The 26223-nt window shown below is 38.4% G+C and overlaps 3 protein-coding genes across 5 annotated transcripts; all 3 read left to right on the top strand.

Moving 5' to 3' along the window:
• Nucleotides 1–1019: 1019 nt before the first annotated feature.
• LOC144040608 (glycine--tRNA ligase-like) lies at nucleotides 1020–10789 on the top strand. The gene is made up of 17 exons (XM_077554963.1): nucleotides 1020–1137; nucleotides 1567–1668; nucleotides 1790–1892; nucleotides 2620–2761; nucleotides 2827–2915; nucleotides 3180–3256; nucleotides 3318–3463; nucleotides 5649–5798; nucleotides 5863–6025; nucleotides 6098–6262; nucleotides 6929–7037; nucleotides 7325–7469; nucleotides 8286–8371; nucleotides 8465–8574; nucleotides 8667–8760; nucleotides 10209–10399; nucleotides 10478–10789. Exons 1-17 carry the CDS (start codon nucleotides 1093–1095, stop codon nucleotides 10589–10591), a joined length of 2031 nt encoding a protein of 676 aa, XP_077411089.1. The 5' UTR covers nucleotides 1020–1092; the 3' UTR covers nucleotides 10592–10789.
• Nucleotides 10790–12006: 1217 nt separating this feature from the next.
• Nucleotides 12007–18598, top strand: hhatlb (hedgehog acyltransferase like, b). Of its 3 annotated transcripts, none has more exons than XM_077554531.1 (12): nucleotides 12007–12148; nucleotides 13594–13730; nucleotides 13800–13867; nucleotides 13948–14061; nucleotides 14258–14452; nucleotides 15610–15819; nucleotides 16940–17111; nucleotides 17212–17356; nucleotides 17436–17471; nucleotides 17556–17757; nucleotides 18079–18220; nucleotides 18290–18598. In XM_077554531.1, the coding sequence occupies exons 2-12, from the start codon at nucleotides 13625–13627 to the stop codon at nucleotides 18496–18498; spliced, it is 1599 nt and encodes a 532-aa protein (XP_077410657.1). In that variant the 5' UTR covers nucleotides 12007–12148; nucleotides 13594–13624; the 3' UTR covers nucleotides 18499–18598. The 3 variants fall into 3 exon arrangements, with proteins under 3 accessions (XP_077410657.1, XP_077410658.1, XP_077410659.1); XM_077554532.1 differs by having other exon boundaries at nucleotides 13574–13730; XM_077554533.1 differs by lacking the exon at nucleotides 13594–13730.
• An 856-nt stretch (nucleotides 18599–19454) lies between these two features.
• On the top strand, nucleotides 19455–24093 carry klhl40b (kelch-like family member 40b). Its single transcript, XM_077554801.1, has 6 exons — nucleotides 19455–20691; nucleotides 22504–22664; nucleotides 22739–22846; nucleotides 22964–23149; nucleotides 23241–23390; nucleotides 23691–24093. Exons 1-6 carry the CDS (start codon nucleotides 19570–19572, stop codon nucleotides 23800–23802), a joined length of 1839 nt encoding a protein of 612 aa, XP_077410927.1. The 5' UTR covers nucleotides 19455–19569; the 3' UTR covers nucleotides 23803–24093.
• The last annotated feature ends 2130 nt before the right edge of the window (nucleotides 24094–26223 follow it).

The following is a 26223-nucleotide window of genomic DNA, read 5'->3' as shown; positions in this document are numbered from 1 at the left end:
GGGACACGAGTGAAGTAGCAAAACTCCACCCATTTATCTCCATCTCAGGGGGCGACCATTTTGTCACTTGTGTGAAAATGACATCACAGTGCCTGGTGGATTTTGCTGCTTAAACTCATATTCCAAACACAATAATAATCAGAATATTGTGTTTAGACTAGTGAGGCCTCATTGAACGTATTATTGTACAATTTTTGGGTTGACGTCATCTTTAAATAAAATTAATGTTTTATAATGTTTTCTTTTTTCTTGCCTGATGCTGATTTTAGCGGGCAAAAAGTGGATGTTTGAATTTATTATAATTTTTTATTTATTTTTTTTAAATCCGTTTTAATAGGGCATGTTTGTTAGGTTCCCTAGCATCACTAATTTAATTAGTTTTAGTTAATACGGAGTATTTGTTTAAAAAAAAAAAAAGAAGCATGTAAACAATTCCCAAAATAATACCAAAATAAATGCGTATTCATTGAAAGCGCATGTATTTTTGCTGTAATTATAGTTTTAGTTAATTTTATCAATACCAAATGTACAGTAGTTTTAGTCAGTAACTATTAATTTAAAAAGCCCGTTTTCATTTGGTTATGAAAGTGTTTTTAAAATTTTAGTTGGTTTTCTTCATAATAACTTTGGTACACAGACGAATACAATAAATGGAGGGATCGATACTAATGCATTACAGCAAATAGGTGTAAGTATTTGCATACAGATTTACCAGTGAGTGTGAAGTTGTAGTTGTCACAGCTGGTGAAAAAAAAAAGAAAAAAGTACAGTACAACGATTCGTGGAAAGTATATAGGGCTGGGTAGCGGGAGGGGCCTTCAGCAGGTCACATTCGTAAAAATAAATAAATAAACTCGCTTTTTGTAAAGCCGAGTAGCGCAGTTGAGTTTGGATGATGCAACCCAAAGCCTTGGTTTCAGACATCACTAGCAGCCCGAGGCAGGGTGAACCACAACAGGCTCCTCCTGCTGGGTTGGGCCGGGGAGGGGAAAAGGGAGCGCGGAGGAGAAAACATCCGCACAGCTGGTTGTTGGTAGCGGGGGAAAAATACACACTCTCAAGGGTCTACTCTGCGCTATTCGACGTGGCAACATGGAACAAGCTTTGGCACCTTTGCGGGAGGCTGTGCGGGAACAGGTGAGTTAGTTGGGGCGGGAGGGAACAAGTAGCCATTTTGTTGATTTTGGCGCCAGTACGCCTTTAAAAATAAAAAAAACTTTTAAACCTTTATTGACAACTTCGACATTAACGTTGAAGTGAAATGCCAGCTTCAAATTTCGAGTTGAAATTATTTTCAGCTAAAACAATGTAGGCTTGCTAGTGTTCATGGATGTATTATACATAAAGTTTTTGTACTTTAAACATTGTACCCTAACTTTTCGCTGGTGATACATGATATATTTTAATAATAATTTAAAAAATATATATATATATATACTGTATATTTTTTACGAACCCCTCACACAGCTCCCACCCTTCTACTCTTTTTACATTACACTTTTTTTGGGGGGACTAATAAACATGCTATGTCTCCTTTTACACAATAATAATGGATACCGTGTTCAGGGCGACCTGGTGGCCAAGCTGAAGGAGCAAGGAGCCCCCGAGCTGGTGGTGAACCAGGCCATCACAGAACTGAAAGCCCGCAAGAGGACTCTGGAAATAAAGGTACAACTTGTACTTCTTTGCGCAACTTCAGTTAGCTTTCACTTTTTTGCTTCCTGTCTGTCAAAGCGGATGTTCTTGTTACAGTAATAATGAAAGTAAAAGAAAACTTGTTGAATTCCAGGAGTTGTCCTTGCAACCCAAAGATGATGTTGTCGACAGGGTGAAGATGGACGACACATTAAAGAGGAGGTTCTTCTTCGATCAGTCTTTTGCAATATATGGAGGTAAGGTAAAATCATTTTAGAGTAAGAGCCCCCCCAAAATTCTTGGTGGGCAGAACCTACCATTTATGATATATGTTTTATTGAGAATGATCAGCGGGTTTCCTCTATTTTTTTCTTGGCACATTTTTACATATTAAAATTTACATTTGAGCCTAACATAACTCACGGTTCACATATGCTCAGATTTTTTTTCTTCAATATTTTTTTAAATTATTTTTTAAATATTTTTGTTATTTCTCCAATTAATTTTTTCATGGAAACCCTATATAATGAATTTTTATCAGTGTTTTTTTTTTTGTTTTTTTACTATCGGGATTTTTGGGACTGATCATCAATCAGCAAGTTAAAAAAATAAATAAATAAATCACTGCTCTGATCAAAGATGGAGCAATATGTCTATTTAAATAGGTGATCAATGACATCATTGATGGATCGGCGAAGTAAGACATCACAAAATGTGCTTAAAATGCAAAATGTCAGCCGATCTGATCATCTAGATCGGACGTGAAGTCTAATATGCACATATATTAAATGCAAGGATGGGCGAAAGACTGCCCTCTTGTGGCTGTTTTATGCTAAGGAACTAAAAATTCGAAATTAAAAGAAAAGCGCCATTAATTTGATGACATTTTAAGAAAAAAATGCTACAGTGGGATATTTCGGTCTTTCTTACCGTCAACGCGGTATTGAACATCCCTAATAAAATTAGTATTTTTTGTTTTTTAAGGTGTGGCCGGTCTTTATGACTTTGGACCGGTGGGCTGCGCCCTGAAGAACAACATCCTGCAGGTGTGGAGGCAGCACTTCATCCAGGAGGAGCAGATCCTGGAGATCGACTGCACCATGCTCACCCCCGAGCCCGTCCTCAAGTGAGCGCACAAAAAAAAAAAAAAATTATAATGTATATATAAAAAAATAATAATAATTCAATCAGGACGTCGGGCCACGTGGATAAATTCGCCGATTACATGGTGAAGGACGCCAAGACGGGAGAATGCTTCCGTGCTGATCACCTCCTCAAAGGTGATCACGATGTCTTATTTTTGTGTGTGTGTGTGCGCAAAGTTTATAGCTAACACCTGACAACAGGTTTTTACCTGCCCGTCGTGTCACACATCTTGAGTACGGGTAGGGCCGGAATTTATTTGCGTGCCTCGAAGGTATCTAGTCTTTCTGGTGCGCCTGATCACTTAAAGATTGTTGCATTCAGGGACATTGTGTAAATCAAAGCTTCATCATTATCTTCATTATTATAACGACGACGCGTATTTAAAAATGTATCCCCAGCCCACTTGAAGAAAGTGATGTCCAACGAGCCGTGCTCCCCTGAGAAAGTGGCGGAGATGGAGGACGTGATCACTCAGGTAGGACGCCGTGATGATGTCATATCCTGTCCGGCGCTTATCTTTATGTTTTGTGTGCCAGATGGACAACTACACCCAGCAGGAGTTGGGCGATCTTTTTGTCAAGTACAACGTCAAGTCTCCCTCCACAGGAAATGACCTCACACCTCCCATCTCGTTCAACCTCATGTTCAAGACCTCCATCGGGCCAGGAGGGAACACACCCGGGTACTACTACTACTACTTCTTCTATTACTATTATAAATACTACTACTAGAACTACTTCTACTATTACTGCTACAATCGCTACGTATTACTTAATGTACTACTACCACCACTACTATGACTATTATTGCTATTACCTTGATGGCTATTACTACTAGCACACACACACACAACTACCGGTGTACTACTACTGCTGCTTCTATTAGAACAATTAACTCATTCACTGCCATTGACGGCTATAGACGTCAAAATTTCATTTCAACTATTTCTATTAGTTTCACACTTTTTTCCACTTTTGTTAATAATAGTTTGAAAACCTAAAAAAAAAAAAAATAATAATAATTTTATTGTACATTTAGAACAGATATAAAATTTGTGATTAATCGCGAGTTAATTATTGAAGTTATGTGATTACAATGAAAATTTTTATTTACCTGACGCGGTTAAAAAAAGAAAGAAAGAAAAGATCATAAAAAATTAGGGGCGTCAGGCGATTAAAATTTTAATTGTAATTAATCGCATGACTTCACTAGTTAACTCACGATTAATCACAAATTTTATATCTGTTCTAAATGTACAATAAAAAAATTCTAGGTTTTCGCACTCTTGTTAACAAAAGTGGAAATAAATGTTTAACTAATAGAAATAGTTTAAATTAATTGTTGACGTCTACAGCCGTCAATGGCAGTGAATGAGTTAATCCTGCTACTATTACTAGTAGTAGCTACAACCACTATTGCTTGGTGTACTAGTAGCAATTACTCCTATCGATGCTACTTGTATTATTTATACTAAAATACCAAATACTGCTACAACCACTACTACTTCTACTAATACTATTAGTACAACTACTACTTCTACGACCACTACCTCTAATACACCTACCCTGACTAGTCCTACTACTAGTGCAACTACTACTGGTGCTGTAAACTTTTTTTTTTTTACAGCTGTCTATACTACTGGCACTAATTTTCTACTACTTTTACTAGTACTACTATTCTTCCACTATTATATTGCTACTACTATCATTACTACTACTACTAGTACCGACTGCTACTACCACTACCAGTAGTGCTAATACTATGACTACAAGGACTAGCACTCCTAATACAACTTATTACTGCCAGTACTGCATACTCCAACTGTTAACCATAATAACTACTAGTAGTATTAGCCAAAATAAGACTAATATGTCCTAGTAGTGGTAATGGAACAAGTGCTACTACTATTCTGCTGCCAGTTCTCACTACACTAGCTTTCTACTACTAGTAGTAATATCCAAAACAAGACTACTATGATTACTACCCCTACTTCTATTGGTAGTCCTAGAAATGTTATTGGAACTAGTATTACTATGACTACCACTACTATAATTTTTACATATATTACTACTAGAAGTTCCGCTACTTACTGCTGCTACTATATACTACTATTCAACTTAACTCAATTGCTCCCCAAAGACGTATTTATATGTTTTTGTTTTATGCTAGCGCAGAGGTGGGCATCAAGGGCCGAAGTCCTGCAGGTTTTGCATGTTGCCCTCCTCCAACACAGCTGCTTTATGATCAGCTCATCAGCAAGCTCTGCATAAGCCCGATAACGATCCTGTTGATTGGAATCAGCTTGCGTTGGAATTGAGAAACCTCCAAAACCTGCCGGACTCCGGCCCTCGAGGACCGAGATTGCCCACCTCTGTGCTAGCGTATACAGAAGGCTTTGACGCAGCCTCTCAACTGCAGAGAACGGTTGAAGAAATGGTCGTCATTACAAAAACGGCCAGCAGGTGGCAGCAGAGCAAAGGAGATCAAGAAGGGCAATGTTGAAAAAAGCCACAGTTCTAAACAGATTTGTGAATAATGATGAAACTTAGCTATATTCTAATGCTAATTGCTGCAAAATGGAAATGGATGAAAAATATTGTTTTTTTTTCCTGATGAAAGAAGAGACTGTAATATTTGTTTTGTTAGGCAAAATCAGTCCAAATCCAGTAAAACAGCTGGAGTGAAGGGGATTGCTTCAGTGAAAATGGCTGGGAGTGAATGACTTAATACTGTTTTTACTAATACTTCCTGTACTCGCTAATGACACTACTAACTATTGTTAATTTTAGATTTAGTCATGTCAAGTTGCTCATTCTAGATGGACATGCAATTTTGTGGCATTCCACTTACACGTTTTGATTTTTCAGCTATCTGAGGCCAGAAACGGCTCAGGGAATGTTCCTCAACTTCAAGCGACTTTTGGAGTTCAACCAGGGAAAACTCCCCTTCGGCGCCGCTCAGATCGGAAACTCCTTCCGGAACGAGATCTCGCCCCGCTCCGGGCTCATCCGCGTCAGGTTTCGAAGATTGAAACGCGCTCCATTTTGCATCATGGATTAAAACTGTACCTTTCCATTGCAGAGAGTTCACCATGGCTGAGATCGAGCACTTTGTGGACCCCAACGAGAAGATCCACCCCAAATTTTCCAACGTGGCCGACCTGGATATCCTGTTGTACTCCTCCAAGGCTCAGACCAGCGGCCAGTCGGCGCAGGTCATGAGGCTCGGAGATGCTGTGGAGCAGGTAGCAAAAATGTCATTTCCGCGATTACGTAACAAGCAGCATTAAAATAAAGTCGCAATTCCCATCATGCAGGGCATCATCAACAACTCGGTGCTGGGCTACTTCATCGGCAGGATCTACCTGTACCTGCTCAAAGTGGGTCTCGGCAAAGACAAAGTGCGCTTCCGCCAGCACATGGAGAACGAGATGGCTCACTACGCCTGCGACTGCTGGGACGCCGAGTCCAAAACCTCCTACGTAAGTCGTCGGGATTTCAACCAGAACGAGCGCTTTTCAGGGATGTGATTTGACCAAAGTGAAATTATCTGAAAATTTAGCCGGGGGTCTGGGGGCCGCTGGCACCCAGCTAGGTCCAGGGTGGGGGGACAAGGCGAAGGCGAAGCCCCCCGGAGCTCATGGGTTTTCCGTGTTTTTAAGTACTTTCAATGCACTCACATGACAAAGAAATAGACAAAACAACGGCATAAATTTTCAATGTATATTGAACTATCCCATATAAAATGGCAGTTTTAGTCAACTCAAAATCAGTCACATTCAAAAACATTGGACTGCCTTTGCTTTTAAAAACTATCACTGAGAATATCATCATATCTAACTAATGTGATTACTAAGTTAACACATAAATAATGTTGAAGAGTTCAAATTTCATGAACAAATAATTGTATGATGACCAAATAAAAAAGTAACTCATATTAGAACATACCACAAATGTCTTTGTTATAGCAGAATATGTTATCTGTCGGAGTCATGTGCATACACAATGAACTACTAAAAAAAAAATAATAAAAAAAAAAAAAATCGAATTTTTTTTTGGGGGGGGGGGGGGATAAAAAAAGCGGAATTCCGCGAATTAGCGGAAAAATCACATCCCTGGCTTTTTCATCACGCGGCGTTTTCCTTCAGGGTTGGATCGAGATCGTCGGGTGCGCCGACCGCTCGTGCTACGACCTCTCGTGTCACTCGCGAGCTACCAAGGTGCCCCTCGTGGCGGAGAAGCCCCTCAAAGAGCCCATATCCTAACATGCCTTTCGTCCACTACTTCCTGAACTCAATACCACTTCCTTCATTTCCTGTCTTTCATGATTGGACAAACTGATTAATCCAGGTGTGCCTGACCATTGTCGTCATGGTTACTGAGGTCAGGCACACCTGGATTAATCAGCTTTCCAATCATGAAAGACAGGAAATAGTGCAAAGAGCCCATTTAGGCAAAAGGGGGCGCTATTGGTTCAACGAATTGATGAAAATATGCTATTTATTGGGCAGGATCGTGTGTTAATTCCTTAACGTGTGGACACAAGGTGGTCAATGTAGTGAAGTTTGAGCCCAACAGGGGCGCCATCGGGGCGGCGTACAAAAAAGACGCCAAGCTGATATTCGAGTACCTGGACGCCTGCGACGAATGCTTCATCAGCGACCAGGAGAAGCGTCTCAACCAAAGCGGGTAATTGGGAGTACTGTACTACACACGGTCCAGTTTGTGGATTGTGTAAATAAAAAGTCTACACACCCTCATTCATATTCCAGGTTTGTGTGGGGGAAAAAAATCATATGATTAATAATTTAATTAATTAATTTTTATTTAAATAAATAAAATAATTATTAAATTCTTATTAAATTATTAACTCATTCACTGCCATTGACGGCTATAGACGTCAAAAATTCTTAACCATTTCCATTAGTTTCACATTTTTTTCCACTTTTGTTAAGAGTATGAAAACCTAGAAAAAAATGTATTGTACGTTTAGAACAGATATAAAATTTGTGATTAATCGTGAGTTAACTCGTGAAGTCATGTGATTAAATACAATTAAAAAGTTTACTCGCCTGATGCCCCTAATTAAAAAAGAAAAGATTATTAAAAATTAGGGGAGTCAGACAATATATATATTTTTTTATTGTAATTAATCGCATTACTTCAATAGTTAACTCACGATTAATCACAAATTTTATATCTGTTCTATATGTACAATAAAAAAAACTAATAGGTCTTCATATTCTTGTTAACAAAAGTGGAAAAAAATCTTAAACGAATAGAAAAAGTATTAAAATTGATTTTTTTCATCAATGGCAGTGAATGAGTTAAATTATTATTAAATAAATGAAATTTATAATAATTTTATATTATAATATAAAAAATTTGACCAATATAATTCACTACCAAAAAAATGTTTTTCCCCCCACATATCACATAAACCTGGCATTGAAACAGGGGTGTGTAGACTTTTTATACCCACTAAGTATCATTTGTCTTGTGCAGAGAGTTCAGCGTGTCAACGGAGGGCAAAACGTTCAAGCTTTCCAAAGACATGGTCGCCGTCAAGAGATTTCAGAAAACGTTACATGGTAAAAAAAAAAAATAATAATAATAAAAATAATGAAACGGCTATTGTGATTTCACGTCGCAGCATCTCACTCTCAATCCTCGTTTGCCCGCAGTTGAGGAGATCGTCCCCAACGTCATCGAGCCGTCCTTCGGCATCGGCAGAATCATGTACTCCATCTTTGAGCACTGCTTCCACACGCGGGAAGGAGACGAACAGAGGACGGTGAGAAATGCAAGCTTTTTTTTCGGGGGGGTCTTTTAATCAGTCTTCATTGATCGATTGTTTGTATTCAATATGATGGATTTGCTTTGCAGTATTTCAGTTTTCCCGCCACCGTGTCGCCGTACAAATGCTGCATCCTTCCTCTGAGCCAAAACCAAGAGTTCACTCCTTTTGTCCAACAACTATGTGAGTTCACACAACCTCCATACGTACATAAAATGTGCAAGTAGTTTTCACAAGTTAGAAATCTTTTGTATTTAATCACAAAAATGTCAATTCAAAAGTGAATTACTTAATATCTTAATAAAATAGATTATATAATGAAGAAGCAAGAATTGACCTACAATACTGAGAAATTCCATCAAATTAGTTTGGTTGTCTTCATTTAAAAAAATTAATAATCACTATTTCAGAAATTTCTATATGAAATGAAATATTAAAAAAAAAATGTTTTGATTAGAAAATATTTTATTATATTATTATATTAAGTAAATTCATCTTAAAAAATAATTTTCATGACATTTTAAATAAAAAAAAGCTGATATTATATAATGTAAGAACACAAATTGAACTATCCACAAATGTTACCAAAGATAACAAATAAATAACAATAACAACAAATAACACCGACGGGTTAAAATAAGAAAAAAATTAAGTTATATTATTGTATGAAGTAAATTCATCTTAAAAACAAATTTACATGACATTTTAAATAAAATAAAGCCGATGTTATATAATGTAAGTACACAAATTTACCTAAAATATCCACAAATGTTACATAAAATCACATAAAATAGGAACAAAATTTAAATATATGATTGTATTAAGTAAATTAATCTTAAAAACAAATTTACATGATTAAAAAAATTAAATAAAGCTGATATTATATAATGTAAGAAAAGAGCCACACAAATGTTACCTAAAATCACATAAAATATATATTTAAAAAGTTTTATTATTGTATTAAGTAAATTCATCTTAAAAACAAATTTACATGAAATTTTACATAAAATAAAGATGAGATTATAATATAATGTAAGAACACAAATTGAGCTACAATATCCCAAAATTTTACCTAAAAAAGTCACACATTAAGTGTGTCAATTAAGACAATAATAAATAAGTTTTTGTTTTGTTATTTACTTTAGATTTTAGGTCAATTCTTGATCTTACATGTTCCAAAATGTTAGACAAGAAATTCCATAAAATGAAAATGAGTTCAAGAAGTTATAGAAGTTTTTTTTTTTTACTGTACATACTTGTACAATAACTTTGATTTATATTATGAAAGCTAACCTAAAATATAACTATGTTGAAAATGCAAAATGTTATGATGCAAGTCCAACAGTCACTTTAGTGCCCCCAAGTGGCAGTAAAGGTACACTGCATTTAAGCCTCCTGTTGCGTTCGTTTCTCAATAATGTTAACGGGTCAATGTGACCTGCTCTAAAATGTAATCATCAAAAAATATCACATACCACAATGCAATATTTTTAATATAAAAAAAATGAAAATGATTTTTTTTTTTTTTTGCCCTAGAATTTCCAAACAGGTCAATTTGACCCGTAACGTAACATGAAAGTCTGCTAACCTCACACCCTCCAATCCATTGTTTTGCTTTTTGTCCTCACCAGCCGAGGCGCTGACCCGGAAGGGCGTGTCCCACAAGGTGGACGACTCGTCGGGATCCATCGGGAGGCGCTACGCCCGCTCCGACGAAATCGGCGTGGCGTTCGGCGTCACCGTCGACTTCGACACGGTCAACAAGACGCCGCACACCGCCACCTTGAGGGACCGGGACACGATGCGGCAAATCCGCGTCGAGGTACGCCTTACAACAACGTAAATGCTACGTCAATATTGTCACGCTGTTGTGCTCATAACGAACCTGATGGCGGTGCAGGTGGACGCCTTGCCTGGGGTGATTTGGGCGCTGGCCAACGGTGTCTCCACGTGGCCTCAGCTGGAGGTCCAGTACCCCCTCTTTGAAGGACAGGAGACCAGCAAGAAGGAGTGACCGGCAGCCAGGAGCCATAACGGATCGTTTAAAGGGATAGAAGATAAAATGAAAGGACCTGCACATTTTCCGTGCGCAGGTTCGAGTCCCACGTGGCACATTATTCATTACACAAGGACTTCACAATTCCCAAAATGGACGTGCAACACCAGACACTCACCCTTCTTCTAATAAATGATTTATGGTTCTTTTTCCCCACTTGTGTCCTATATTTGTGTTGTGTATCTATTTTTGCCTTATTGTGTGTTGTTGTGTAGCACCCATGTGCGGTATGCTAAGCGTGGACATGGCTCAAAATTGCAAAGGGCTTATGCTCCCGAAACAGCTGTGGTCATTAGGAAATGGAAAATAGCATAGCCGCCATTTTATTTCATTGTTTATTTAAGTGTAAGTGTGTGCAAAAAATAAAAAAAACCTAACATCCAATTTAAGATATATATTTTAAATATTTATTTAAAAAAAATCAAAACATCAAAATTAAAAATGTTTTGAAAAGTCACTCACTTAATAGTAATAATTTATATTATAGGCAAGTAGTTGATAGTTGTTGTCATGTTTAAGAAGTAATATAATAGTGATGCCATTTTTATGTAATTTAATAGTATAATGTAAGGCAATGTAATAATAAATGAGGAAAAATATTGACATCATGCATTATGTGTGCTTTATTTAATGAGTAGAATTGATTTTGAAACTAAAATAAAAACAGATGAAGGCGAAACAAAAAGGTATGAAATATTAAAAAAAAATACATTTATATTTATAGAAATATTTTTTAAATATGTATTCATTAATTTCATTTAAAAACTATTTTGAGTATGGTGATATTACAAACAACAATAATATTATATATACCTAGTATTTTTGCTGTAATTTTTTTGTATCATTTTAATATTTTAACTTTTTAAAATTTATTTTTCTATTTGTTTTATTTTGGGAAAAACAGACTCGTGAAAGGCAATGCAAAAAAAAAAAAAAAAAGCGAAACAGTTGAATTTTTGACAGAATATTCATGAATTTTATCATATATTTTTGTGTTTAAGTATTTTTACATTATATATTAAAATAAATTTAAATTAATAAAAAATAACCAAATAATAATTTAATTAATAAAATAGAATTACATTTTTAATTAAATTAAAAATACCTCCGTACAGTTTTTTTTACAATGCATTTGCATTCATCTTTAAGATTGTTTATTATTAAACTTTTATTTCCGAATAATTATTATTTTTTTAAACATTTATACGCTCCTAAATTTAAGCACAGTAACGTTCCAATTGTACATTATTTGGCAGCCAAAAAGTGTCCCCTGGAGGGGGGCGGCAATCAGGCCCACCCAGCCCTTGTGCCCCGCCCCCTTTTATCAGCAAAAGTAGAAATACAGCAAGTCACCTTTTCAACTGCTGGCAGCTCCCCTCTCAGGGAGTCCGAGGGACCTGCAGCTCCCCCCCCCAGCCCACTACAAAAAAAATATAGTCAGCTCATTTGAATATTTTTTGGAATATTTATCATAATTTGGGACATCTTGTTGAAGCTACTTCCGCTGAGTTCAAGGTCAGTACGACAACAGGTGTTTGCGGAGGACAAAGTAAAGTGCATGAGCGTGTTGCTATTTAGAGGCATGCATGTGACTCAAACACTTGTATTCGCTCTGAACAGACTTTTTTATTTTTTTTTTTGTAATAAGAAGATTTTAATTGTCTTAAAAGTCAAGCATCTCAATTGATAAATTGTTGTTGAAGTGTAATTTAAAAAAAAAAAAAAAAAGGCCAGCAGGTGTATTTTGTTGACATCTAACGAGTGCAAATGCCACTTTTATTCTCTTGATTAGCAGTGCAGATAAAAAAACTAATTGACTTCAGTTTTTTTTTTTTTTTACTTTTATTTTTTATTAAATCATGGTGAGGGAGGAAAATTCAAACAATTAGCATGACAGGTGTCTTCAAACTTGCAATCATTAGTCGGCCTATTTAAATGGTGACAAGTATGTACCACACTAAACACGGACCAGATGAAGCAAAGGAGAGACTAGTCTCGGCAGATTAGAAAGAAAATTATAGACAGACGAAATTATTAAATAAATGAGTACATGTCCATTACAAGAGTTCTATCAAAAACACCAGCCATTTTACACAAGATATTTCAAACTTTTGTTTGAGGTACAATTAAAATGATACCCTATATTGTTATGGCTGTTCATTTACAGTGGCATACACCTAAGCCGAATCATATTGGGGGGTGTTCCTAATATTTTGGTTAGCCTGCTAAGCATCATGAGGGTCAAAATATTATTATTATTATTAAATATTATCGGAAATGGTAGATTTCCAATAGAACTCTTGTGCGGTGTTGCTGTTTCTACTAGGGAAGAGCGCGTACGCTGTATTTGGAAGGGTGTGGCCTAAAGTGGGCGTGGTTTAACCCGGAAGTGGGTGTGGTTTGGGCAAAAATGAGTGGGTCTTACATCGATTCGCTAGTAATCCCCCCCCCCCCCCCCCCTCCAATTTTTACATTTAAAATAAATGGTAAAATAAAAAGTGCAATTGATCAAAAGTTGCTAGAATTTTTGTTTATTTGAAAATTATTGCCAAAACAGCCTAATTGAGATTCAAATCAGTGCTTTTAAACACAAAATAACTATTTTTTAAGGTTTTTTTTATTTTTTATTTAAACACTATGTATGGTGTATGAATAAATATTTACTAAACAGATTCAGTGTTTTTGATCACAATAATAAAGAAACTACTTCTACTGTGTGTGCACTACATGGCAACACTTTGTTATACACTATGGACAAAAGTATTGGGACACCTGCTCTTCCGCAGCAAACTCATTCAAGCGTGTCTATACGAAGAAACGGGCGTGTCTTGATGCTTTTGGAAACAAGTAGTGGTTAACGCCATTTAATGGCCTGAAGTCAGGTGACACTTGCGCAGGTAAAACCAGTTTTTGAGTGTTTAAAGAGGCTTGTGTGTTCAGGAGTTTTTTTTTTGCCGAAGCTCCCGGTGTGTCGTGCGTGTGCGTGTCGCCATGGCGATCAAAGCGGCTCTTCCCAAATATGAGCTGTACTTCTACAACGCCGTGCTGGCCTCGGCACTGCTCTGGTCCACCTGCTGGGTCTTTGACGCGTCCTCGTGTGAGTACGATGGGACGTACGGTACGCGAGCATTTGTATCCAATTTCTTTACATTTGATTTTATTTCAGCAAACACAAACAGAAAAGCATTCAAGTCCAGCGTGAAGCCAGGATGGTATTACGTCGGCAGGAAAATGGTAAACCGTGGCTTTGCAGTCCTTCAAGAAACATAATTCATACCTTTTTCATTTGGATTTTTTTTTTTTGGTCCTTCCAGGACACGGCGGACTCCGAGTGGGCCATGTGGATTTGGACCTTCCGGGCTCACATCTTCTTCGCTCTGTCCGGACACGTGCTGTTCGCCAAGCTCTGCTCCATGCTGGCTCCTCAGGTGCTTCTAAATAAGATGGCGGATGGTTAGCGGTTAGCGGTTAGCATCCGATGACACTTTTTTTTTTTTTTTTAAATTTTTATATTATTATTTAAATTATTATTATAATTATATAAATTTATATATATATATATATATATATTTTTTTTTTTTTGTATTTAAATTTTTTTTGACACCTTTTATTGTTGTTCTACAGTACAGGTCCCTTGTGTACATGGCGTACGGGATGCTGGCGGTGTGGACCAGCATGGGTTGGACCTACGTCACCCTCATCTTATCCCACTGCATTTTGCTCTACAGCATCTCTTTGGTTAAGATACGTTGGCTGTGTTTCGTCACCGGGTTTTGTACGCTGGCAACATTCAAGTGTGAGCCCTTCCTGTCCTGGCAGGTGTGTTAAAGGAGGTCAGATGGCTTCACAAGGAAATACATTTGGTTGCTTGAACGTGGCTGTAAGGTTGTGCTTGGTCACAGGAGAAGTTCCTGTTCTGTTAAGGTTTGTTTTAGGAATGCTTATGGGACCTCAAGGAAAAATATTGGGTAGCTTTAACACAAGTCCCTGAATGGCAGGTAAAGGTTGAGGAATACAAAAGAAGACACAATTAGCCATAAAATATTTTTTTAGAGAGAAAATGGTGTACAAAAACAGTATCAAATGCCGTAATCTTCGAAAATATTCTTTCCTTTTTTTTTCTTTTCTGATTTTTTTAAAAATTTTATTAGATTGACGTTTTTTTTTTAAGTGAATTTTTTATGTCAAATTTTTGGGGGGAAAATCATAATCTTTAAGCATTAAAAAAAGAAATAAATAAAAAATTCAACAAGTACATTTCTTAAGTCCTAGAGCTAAAAAAAAAAAAAAAACAGTTTCTGAGAAAAAGTTGTAACACTATGAAAGTCAACATTTTTTGAGAAGTCATATTTTTTTTAGGAAAAAAATTTGGAAGTAAATTTCGGATGTGATCTTATGAGATTTTTTTGGGGTGATATATATATATATATATATATATATATATATATATATATATATATATATAAATATTTATATATATAAAATATATATATAAATATATATATATATATAAATAATATTTTAATGTGGCGTGCAAGAATAAAGCGAAAAAGGTCACAAATGTAAGGGGGAAAAACGATCGTACAACAAAGTTCTATAACGAAAAAAGTCAGAAAACTATGAATAAAGTTGAAAATTGAAATAAAGAAGAAGTGATTTCGTAATCTTACGAGCACTGGAATACATCCAAAATGACTGCTTCAGAACCATAATGACAAATTTCATGTTCCGTTTTGGGTTTTAGTTTCACACAACATTTTATGCATTCCGTCATGATAAACATGTCGACCTAATTTAGTGTTTTGACTAATCAAACTTGAGTCAGGTCTGTCTGCTATAATAGATAGAACCTTGGAATTACCAAACCAAAATGGCCGACTTTCTGTTCAATTTTAAACTGGTGTTGAGGGCCAATTTCTTTTTCTTCTTTTCTTGAGGGCCAATTTCCATTAACTTCCTGGGGGGCTATTTTCTAGGCAGGCTTCATGGCGGGCGACTTCGACCTGCGCCACGTTCTCTTCTATGGCGGCTGCGGCTTCACCATCATGCGCTGCATCAGCTTCGCCTTGGAGAACTGCGAGCGCAAGGACGGCAACTACAGCATCCTAGAGCTGCTCAAGTACAACTTCTACCTGCCCTTCTTCTACTTCGGGCCCATCATGACCTTTGACAAGTTCTACGTACAGGTTGGTTTCAAAAGCGGCGACGGGTGTAACCCGAGTCTACTGAGCTGCAACCTTGTCGGTTTGTCACACCTTCCAATAAGGCACACGCACGGCTATTTATGACTCAGCGTGGCTCACCAGATGCATAATAGTGCATACTCTCACTGGCCATAACATTAGGTACACCTGCTCACGCGAATGACATGAAAAATGTAGTTAAAATTGTAAAATAAATTTAGGCTTGTCGTACTATTATGAGAAGGTCTATTTATTTTATTTTTTTAAATACTTAGGATTTTTTTCAAGGTTAAAATGTATTATTACCATATTGAACTTAAAATAAAATATCTATTTTCACAAGTGAATTTCAGTATTTGCATTATGAAAATTTAAATTTGTTAACGAGATAAAGGTAATTTTTAAAGAAATTTTTTGCCATTAGAAAAAATGAAATGTTATTTAAAAGTGCATTTTTTAAAGGATAAATATTTTTTGAAGAGAAAAATGATTAGCATTCTACTGAGAAAATAAAAAAAAATAAAAATAACATAATAAAATAGTCACATTTCTTAAAACAAAAGTCCTATTATCCCCCAAGAAGTAACATTTGTCAGAAGAAATTTTTTTTTATTTGTATTTTTATAGTTTCTTAATTTTTTTAACAGTCAAATTTGAGTAATAAGCACAAGTTTTTAAATATTTTTTTAAGAAATTGAATTGAAATTTTTATGACTCATTTCACAAGACATATTTCTTAAAGAAGTCACTTTCTTAAAAGTAATATTTGTTAAAATAAATAAATTAAACCCTCATAAAACTTTCAATAAAAAAAAAAGGGAAAAAAAACTTGAGCAAAAATGTCACAATGCAAAATTTAAATAGGGCTATATCATATTTAGGTCAATTTAATAAGCGGGTCATTTAATAAATAAAATAAAAATAATACATTTTGAATTTTTGCAAAAATAAAACTATAATCTTAGTAGAGTAAAATCGTATTTATGTTTTTTTTTTTATCCAGTCTTAATCTTATTAGTTACAAAAAAGAAGAAGCTGTAATTATACAACAATAAAAGAGATAAAAAGTCACAATTAAGTTTAGTTTTTGCTCCAGTGACTTTGTGTGTGCTGCCCCCTACAGGCCAATAAGTCAGACTTGAGCAGGAAGGAGCGTGAGATGTGGAACATCAACAAGCAAGCCATCACCCACCTGACCGTCATCCTCGCCGTGGACGTCCTCTTCCACTTCCTGTACGTCCTCACCATCCCCGGCGACTTGAAGCTGCTCAGGCACCTCTCCGACTGGGCCCTGGGTCGGTCTACACAAAAAAAAAATAATACAAATTGTAAAAAGAAAAAGAAAAAGAAGAATATTCCTATTTGGAATTAGCTGTGGAATGTGTTTGTTTGCAGTTGGCGTGGCTTACTTCAATCTGCTCTACGACTGGGTGAAAGCCGCCGTCATGTTTGGCGTCATCAACACTGTGTCCCGGTTGGACCACCTGGACCCGCCCAAGCCGCCCAAATGCATCACGACGCTCTACATGTTTGCTGAAACGTGAGTTCCAGGACTCGGCAAACACATTTTCCGCCGCGCCGGACTCTTTTTGTTGATCACGCTTCATCCGCTTTCTCAGACACTTTGACCGAGGGATCAACGACTGGTTGTGCAAGTGAGTAGCTCCACGCAGCGCCAACAAACCAAGCGCCCTACAAAATGGTATGTCCGGGTTCTGATCCGGTTTTCCTGACGAAAGATACGTGTACAATCGCTTGGGCGGCAAACACGACGACGTGCTGGCGGAGCTTCTGGCCACGGCGTGCACCTACGCCGTCACCGTCCTGTGGCTGGGACCGTGCAAGGTGGTTCTGGTCTGGGCCTTCTTCAACTGCTTCGGCCTCAACTGCGAGCTGTGGGCCGCCAAGTTCTTCTCCATGGAGCCCTTCGCTTCTTTCGAGGTTTGCGAGTTTGTTTTGTGGCGGCGAATCATTACAATTGAGTCGACTCGGGTCACTGTTTTGCCTTGAGGAAAGCTCAAAGACATGAGATTTGATCTGGACTTAACTTGAGACGAGCCTCGGCCATCTTTTTTTGGAGACCGTATTGAACACCCAGTGACCAGTACCTGCTCCCCATTCATACTTGAGACGTTACATGACAATTTCACAAAGGGGTGTACTCACTTTTGTTGCCAGTGGTTTAGCCAAGTATATGATCTGACTTGACTTGGGACTTGCATGTGACATTATCCCATCACTGTATTTCTTCTTTCTTTCAAGAATGCGATGTCAGAGGCAATGTCCCGCCGCATCCGAGCCGTCGTCTGTATCTTCAACTTCTGGAGTATCGTGCTGTACAACACCCTGATTCTCAACAGTTTGGACTTCGCCAAGTTGGTTGCCAAACGTTTATTGCTCAAAGGTGAGCTCTTAGACCGGATTTAAAAGTTCACAGTTCAAGTGACACGATTGACTCGTGGTGTTTGGTCAGGTTTCCCGATTACCACCATAGTCGTCATGTTCGTGACCTACTGCCTGATTCAAGTGATTAAGGAGCGGGAGAGGAGACAGGCCCTCATCGATGACCCCGATCCGATTCCTCCCGCGACATTGGCCGGAGCGCCGACCGCCCCTCCGGTGGACTCCGCAACTCCCGCGGCTCAACCCGTCGCCGATCCCAGCAAGCAAAAAGCAGAGTAGATGATGAATGAGTCATGAGCATGCACACGGTCTTTGACTTGAGTGACATTTTCTGGAACGTCTGTCATGAAAACAAATAAATGAAGTACGATTAGGTAAAGGTCTTGTTTTTTTTTTTGTCAAACTACGTTATAATTTTACAAAATGAAAGAAGAAGGTGTATTATCGTCCGTCCGTTCGTCTTCAATTCCGCTTATCCGGGGTCGGGTCGCGGGGGCAGCAGCAGCTTTAGCAGGAAAGCCCAGACTTCCCGCTCCCCAGCCACTTCACCCAGCTCCTCCGACAGGATCCCAAGGCGTTCCCAAGGCGTTCCCAGGCCAGACGAGAGACGTAGTCTCTCCAGCGTGTCCTGGGTCGTCCCTGGGGCCTCCCGCCGGTAGGACATGCCCGGAACACCTCCCCAGGGAAGCGTCCAGGAGGCATCCGAACCAGATGCCCGAGCCACCTCAACTGGTTCCTCTCACCGTGGAGGAGTAGCGGCTCGACGGTGAGTCCCTCCCGGATGACCGAGCTTCTCACCCTATCTCTAAGGGAGAGCCCGGCTACCCTGCGGAGGAAACTCATTTCGGCCGCTTGTATCCGGGATCTTGTTCTTTCGGTCACAACCCACAGCTCGTGACCATAGGTGAGGGCACGAGGTATATTATCACACAAATCAAAGATGGATCCAGAACAAAAAAAGTTGTAATACCAAGAGAATAAAGTCACGTCATGTCACAGAACTATCAAATAGTTTTGGATGACTACAGAGGAGGACAGCCTACTTGGTATAATCTATTTCAGGGCAATGAAGCCATGCGTCAGCTGGCTGAGAGCGGCGAGTGAGTGGGATGTAACTTAGGGGGGAGCTGGGGTGGGTTTTAGGGGGGGGCGAGCGCATGTCATGTTCCAGAATGAAGCCCATTGCCGGCTATAAATAGCTTGCCAGTTGGAGCTCAGTTGAAAGGTGGGGACAGCTGAGGGAGTAACAAGGCCTTCAGTTGGCGACCGACTCTTCCTCGGGTAGGAACGACACGTTGGATTCGAAGACCCCCGAAAGGATCTTCACTTGTCCCTCCCCGGCCAGGAAGAATGGCTCTACCAGTGAACCCCATAGATGAGCCCCGGGTGTACCAGCAGACGCTTCTCCAGGACGGCCTGTACGAACTTCTGGAGAATGACAAGCTAGTGGACTGCGTTCTGAAAATCAAGGACAAGGAGTTCCCGTGTCACCGCTTGGTCCTGTGCGCCTGCAGTTCGTACTTCCGCGCTCTTTTTCTGTCCGACCTGGATGAGAGCAAAAAACGCGAGGTGGTTCTCGAGGATGTGGAGCCGGGTGTCATGGGGCTGATACTCAAGTACTTGTACACCTCCAGGATCAACGTGTCGGAGCAGAACGTCCAGGATATCTTCGCCGTGGCCAACATGTACCAGATCCCGTCCATTTTCACGGTCTGCGTATCCTTCCTTCAAAAGCGTCTGAGCCTCAGCAACTGCCTGGCGGTCTTCAGACTAGGCTTGATGCTGGACTGCCCCAGGTTGGCCGTCTCGGCGCGGAACTTCGCCTGTGAGCGCTTCCGGCTCATCTCCAAGGATGAGGATTTCCTCCAGTTGCAGCCAGGTGAGTTGGCCGCCATCCTGGCCAACGACAACCTGGACGTGGACTCAGAGGAAATCGTGTTTGAGGCTTTGATGGACTGGGTGGCGCGAGACTTAGCGGAACGGGAGAAAGACCTGCCCGGTTTGCTGGACTGCATTCGCTTGCGTCTGATAGGCCAGGATTACTTGAGGGACAAAGTTGAGAAGAACAAACTCATCTCGAAAAATCCAGAATTGCAAAAGAAGCTTCAGTTGGTCAGGGATGCTCAGGCGGGGAAAATGCCCGAAGTCAAGTCCACTACCAAGAAGAAGGAGGAAGACGGCGCAGCAAAGAACGAGGAGGACGAGGAACAAGAGGAGAATCTTCTTCCGAGTATCCTGAACGACAACATGCGCTTTGGGATGTTCGTCCGCGAGCTGATCCTGATGGTCAGTGACGTGGGGGCGGTGGCCTACGACCCGATGGGGAACGACTGCTACATGGCGTCAGTCTCCACGCAGGTTCCCAAGAACCATGTCAGCCTGGTTACCAAGGAGAACCAGATCTTCGTGGCAGGGGGGTTATTTATCGACGAGCAGAACAAGGAAGATCCGCTTTGCTCTTACTTCTTACAGGTGAGTTCCCACGTTTGGCGGGTGTAAAGACTAGATCTAGATGCCTTAACGTTGGGTACACACTTACTGATGATTGACAAGAATTTGAGCATTTTTTCCCTTCCTTGCGATTAGTCAGCAAAGACTAAATCATCAGATGTCTGCAAAAAACCCATTCAATATTTCTGATCCCGAGAGATGCAGACTAAAGTGAGGTGCACAAATACCAATGTGGTAAAGGAAGATTTGTGATTGACTCTTAGTTTGAGTTGGCATTTATTTGAGTTGGGTCAAAAATAACCCAAAATAGGTTAAAAGGGGACTGACCCAACTTTTTGGGCTTTAAATAACCTACAAAGCAAACCAATTATATGGGCTGTTATGTTGGTTATTTGACCCAACTTTGTGGGTCAATTGAAAAACCCAAGTTGGGTCAAATAACCAACATAACCCATATAATTGGTTTGCTTTGTGGGTTATTTAATTTGACCTAAATTTTGGGCTTAAATAACTCAAAAAGTTGGGTCTATTCATTTTTTACTCAGTTCAATTGGGTTATTAAATTGACCCAAAAAGTTGGGTCAAATGAATACCCCCACAAAACAACAACTCGCAATAATTGGGTTGCTTCGTGGGTTATTTATTTAATTTGACCCAACTTTTGGGGTTAAATAAATACTTTTCTAATCTAACTTTTTGGGTAATAACTCAGTTTTCAGTTTTGGCCCAATTCAATTGGGTTATTCAATTAAGGTTATGTATGTATGTTACAACCCATAAAACAACCCCCCCAAAAATGGTTCACTCTGTGGCTTATTAATTTAATTTGACCCAAATTTTGGGGTCAAATAACTCAAAAAGTTGGGCCAGTCCATTCTTAGCCCAGTTTGGGTTAATATTTAACCCAACTTTGTGGGTCAATTGAATAACCCAAGTTGGGTCAAATAACCAACATAACCCATATAAATGGTTTGCTTTGTGGGTTATTTAATTTGACCTAACTTTTTGGCTTAAATAACTCAAAAAGTTGGGTCTATTGATTTTTTTACTCAGTTCAATTGGGTTATTAAATTCACCCAAAAAGTTGGGTCAATTGAATACCCCCACAAAACAACAACTCGCAATAATTGGGTTGCTTCGTGGGTTATTTATTTAATTTGACCCAACTTTTGGGGTTAAATAAATACTTTTCTAATCTAACTTTTTGGGTAATAACTCAGTTTTCAGTTTTGGCCCAATTCAATTGGGTTATTCAATTAAGGTTATGTATGTATGTTACAACCCATAAAACAACCCCCCCAAAAATGGTTCACTCTGTGGCTTATTAATTTAATTTGACCCAAATTTTGGGGTCAAATAACTCAAAAAGTTGGGCCAGTCCATTCTTAGCCCAGTTTGGGTTAATATTTAACCCAACTTTGTGGGTCAATTGAATAACCCAAGTTGGGTCAAATAACCAACATAACCCATATAAATGGTTTGCTTTGTGGGTTATTTAATTTGACCTAACTTTTTGGCTTAAATAACTCAAAAAGTTGGGTCTGTTGATTTTTTTATTCAGTTCAATTGGGTTATTAAATTCACCCAAAAAGTTGGGTCAATTGAATACCCCCACAAAACAACAACTCGCAATAATTGGGTTGCTTCGTGGGTTATTAATCGAATTTATTTAACCCAACTTTTTGGGTTAAATAACTCAAAAAGTTGGGCCAGTCCATTCTTAACCCAATTTGGGTTAATATTTAACCCAACTGAGTGCAACTAGCCAGGATGTGAAGAAAAATGAGTAAAAATACAACAACAAAATATAACTTTGTAATATTACAACTTCAGTACGACCCCGTCAACGCCGACTGGCTGGGTATGCCACCGCTCCCGTCACCCCGCTTTCTGTTTGGGCTCGGTGAGGCCGAGAACTCCATCTTCGTCATGGGAGGGAAGGAAGTGAAGGACCAGGAGAAAACGCTGGACTCAGTTATGGTCTACGACAGACAGTAAATGCCTCATCTTCAGGAAAGCGGATTGTGTCAATTGACACGAGTGAATTCATGTGGTCTTCTGTTCGTAGATCTTTCAAATGGGGCGAGTCGGACCCACTTCCGTACGCGGTCTACGGACATGCAACTGTTTCGTCCAATGATGTGGTTTACGTGATTGGAGGAAAAGGAGATGACAAGTGAGTATGCGGGGGAGTCCTCGGTTTGTTACCATACACGCATAATTGGACTGATCCCTAAAAAAAAACCTTTGTCCTTGGAAAAAAAAAAATCCCCCTTTTTTTTTACGTAAAAAGGAACTGCTTGAGCAAGATCTACGCATACGACACCAGGAAGTTCGAATGGAAGGAGCTGGCTCCCATGAAGACCGCACGCTCGTTATTCGGCGCCACCATTCACAAGAACAAAATCTACGTGGCAGCCGGAGTCACCGACGCGGGTCTGACCGATTCTGTGGAGGTTTATGACATCGCCACCAATAAGTGAGTACCTCAGATAAAAAAAAGTGAAGGACTGAAGGTCTATTTATTTAGAACTAAAGTACTAAAGGCCTTCTTTATGATTAATCCACAGGTGGTCCGACTTTCAGACGTTCCCCCAAGAACGAAGTTCCTTGAATTTGGTGTCTCTGGGCGGGTTGCTTTTCGCCGTGGGGGGTTTCGCCATGATGCCGCTGGAGGACAGCGAGGACGTCATTCCCAAAGAGATGAATGACATCTGGAGGTGGGTCGCATTTGACAATTTAGAGGAAAAAGCTATATTTAAAAAAATATATATATATATATATATTTTTTTTTAGGTTAAAAAAAAAAAATTATATATATATTTTGAGAAAATAAGTCTGATTTTGGTGATGGAAATTTTCCCCCTTAAAATTAAAAAAGTTGAAAATAAGTCACTTTATCAATTAAATTATAATGTCAAAATAATAACTTTATAATTTCTGTATTGTATAAGTATACACTTTTAAAAATGGAAAGCAACATTTTAATCTAATACTTTTTTTTTGGTGCTCTTATTCAGGTATAACGAGGCGGAGAACAAATGGAATGGGATCCTGAGAGAGATTCAGTACGCCTCGGGTGCAACTATTTCGGGGGTCCGACTCAACACGCTGCGACTCACCAAGATGTAAAAAAAATATATATATATATATTTCATGCCAATGTCATCCAAAGATCCCAAGATTTTGTGTATCATAAAAACAGCCTTCTCAAATCTATTTTCAACAAGAATTGTCCAAAATGTTGTGTCTATTTGGAGTAAGGAGTTTATTGTATATTTTTCACATTTTCCATTACTCAAATATGTAGCTCATTTTGTTTGATCCCCCCTTCATATGTTTTTATTATGTGTTTTAATCTGCAACCATATTTTGTTTTTCTTCAAATAAAATGTAAACCAATGACACTTCAAACTCCTATGATTAAAAAAAACTAAACAAAAACAACATCATCTCACGTGCTTATTTTTCCTTCCCCTCTGGAAAATCGATATTTTAGTTAACTACAATTGTTCTTTGTTCTTATCACAAAAACCTGGCATTTGAACATTTGAACAGGGGGTGTGTAGACTTTTTAATCCTAAAAATAAGAAAAGACACAAGCTCATTGTGCAATAATATCTCGATACGCTTTAATGTTGACATGTTGTGACGCCGCCCGGCTTTTGTTTTACAAACAGTACATACACGCGAGTCAGTAATACCATGGAAGGACAGACGATACACTCTATTGTTATTATTATTAGCACCTCTAGACACTATTTTCCTGTTTTAGTCTCTTTTTTTTTTTTATATATATGAAGTCTCGGTACACCACTTAACTAAGACATATTCTAGTGTCATGAGTACAGCAGAGGTGGGGAGCCATTAAGTCCATATTCAATGAATGGAGAGAAAAAAAATGAGGACATACTATGAAGATTTGAGAGCTATTTATAACAGGTGGGTTTGTTTTTAAGCGTTGCACTGTGGGCCGTAGGTTCCCCACCTCTTGCTCTACATACACGATAGACAGTCAGCAATTAACAGTGCACATCGCGGTTGAGGGATATACGGTATTGAGTGTGTTTAAAGGGGACATATTATGGGCACTTGACTTTTGGTCTCTGGCGTGCTGGCCAACCCATCAAAGTGGAAAAATTGATTTGGTGCCAAGGAACTATGTTGAAGTCACTTGAGGAACTTTACACCTTGTGGCATCTATCCATCGGCAATTGTAAACAAAAATATGTCATTAGCCTAATAGCATACTGTAAGTCATTTTAACTCATTCACTGCCATTGACGGCTACAGACGTCAAAAATTCATTTGAACTATTTCCATTAGTTTAACATTTTCCCATTTTTGTTAACAAGAGTATGAAAACCTATAATTGTTTTTATTGTATTAGAACAGATATAAAATTTATGATTAATCGTGAGTTATTTAGATAAGTCATGCGATTAATTATGATTAAAAATGGTAATCGCCTGACGCCCCTAATTTTTAATAATCTTTTCTTAAAAAAAAGAAAGAAAGATTATTAAAAATTATTACAATTATTTCATTTATTTAAAAAAAAAAGATTATCAAAAATTAGGGGTGTCATGTGATAATTTTTTTAAATCGTAATTAATCGCATGACTTCACTAGCTAACTCACGATTAATACATATTTTTTTATATCTGTTTTAAATGTCCCCCCCCAAAAAAAATTCGAAGTTTTCATACTCTTTTTAACAAAAGTGGAAAAAAATGTTAAACTAATAGAAATAGTTACAATTAATTTATCACGTCTATAGCCGTCAATGGCAATGAATAAGTTAATTTATTGCGACAATATGAAAATAGTAATACCAATGCGCCAATTTTTTTTTTTTCACTAAACAGAGTAATTTCATGTGACAAGTGGATGTTAGTCCTCTTTATCCTTTGTGTATTTACACTTAAGAATGCAAACAAAAAAAAAAGCATAATATGTCTCCTTTAAGGTTTGGGAAAGTTAACAAAAATGCTAATTAGAAGTAGCTAAGTAAGCCCTCATGTGCAAAATAAGCAAGGGCTGGTAGAAAATCTCATTTTAGCCAGCCTTTATTTAAGGACAAGGGCACGTCCACCTTAAACTTTTTGGCTGAGAGCCTCGGTGAAGGAGAATGGCGCTTAATCGAAAGACATAAAAGCCTACCTGCCAGGAATCCAGTACGAGTCCTCCACAACACTGTGCAAAAAAAACGTCCCTTCTCCTTTTTTTTTACTGCCACTTAGCGTGATAACACCACATTAACATCTGATAACTAAAAAAAAAAAAATGATATAGTCACATATACTGTACATGATGTCAGGCCATGTTACATTTGCTTTTAAAGCAGCCTTATATACATTAGAGTCTCTATGTCATGTAATACAATCAGCACATTTTATGATAACTGCTAAATTCTGTATATTCTGGAAAAAGCTACCAAAAAAAATTCGGTTTAATCTCCATTTACCGTATTTCCTCCTGTAATGACCATAAGAAAGTACCACCAGTTGATTGAGGTGTTCACTAGGTATTAGGCCTTTAATGGCAATTTTT

This window comes from Vanacampus margaritifer, chromosome 20, assembly GCF_051991255.1.
Source record: "Vanacampus margaritifer isolate UIUO_Vmar chromosome 20, RoL_Vmar_1.0, whole genome shotgun sequence".
NCBI classification, from domain to species: Eukaryota; Metazoa; Chordata; class Actinopteri; order Syngnathiformes; family Syngnathidae; genus Vanacampus; species Vanacampus margaritifer.
This window is presented reverse-complemented; position numbering and strand designations above follow the sequence as displayed.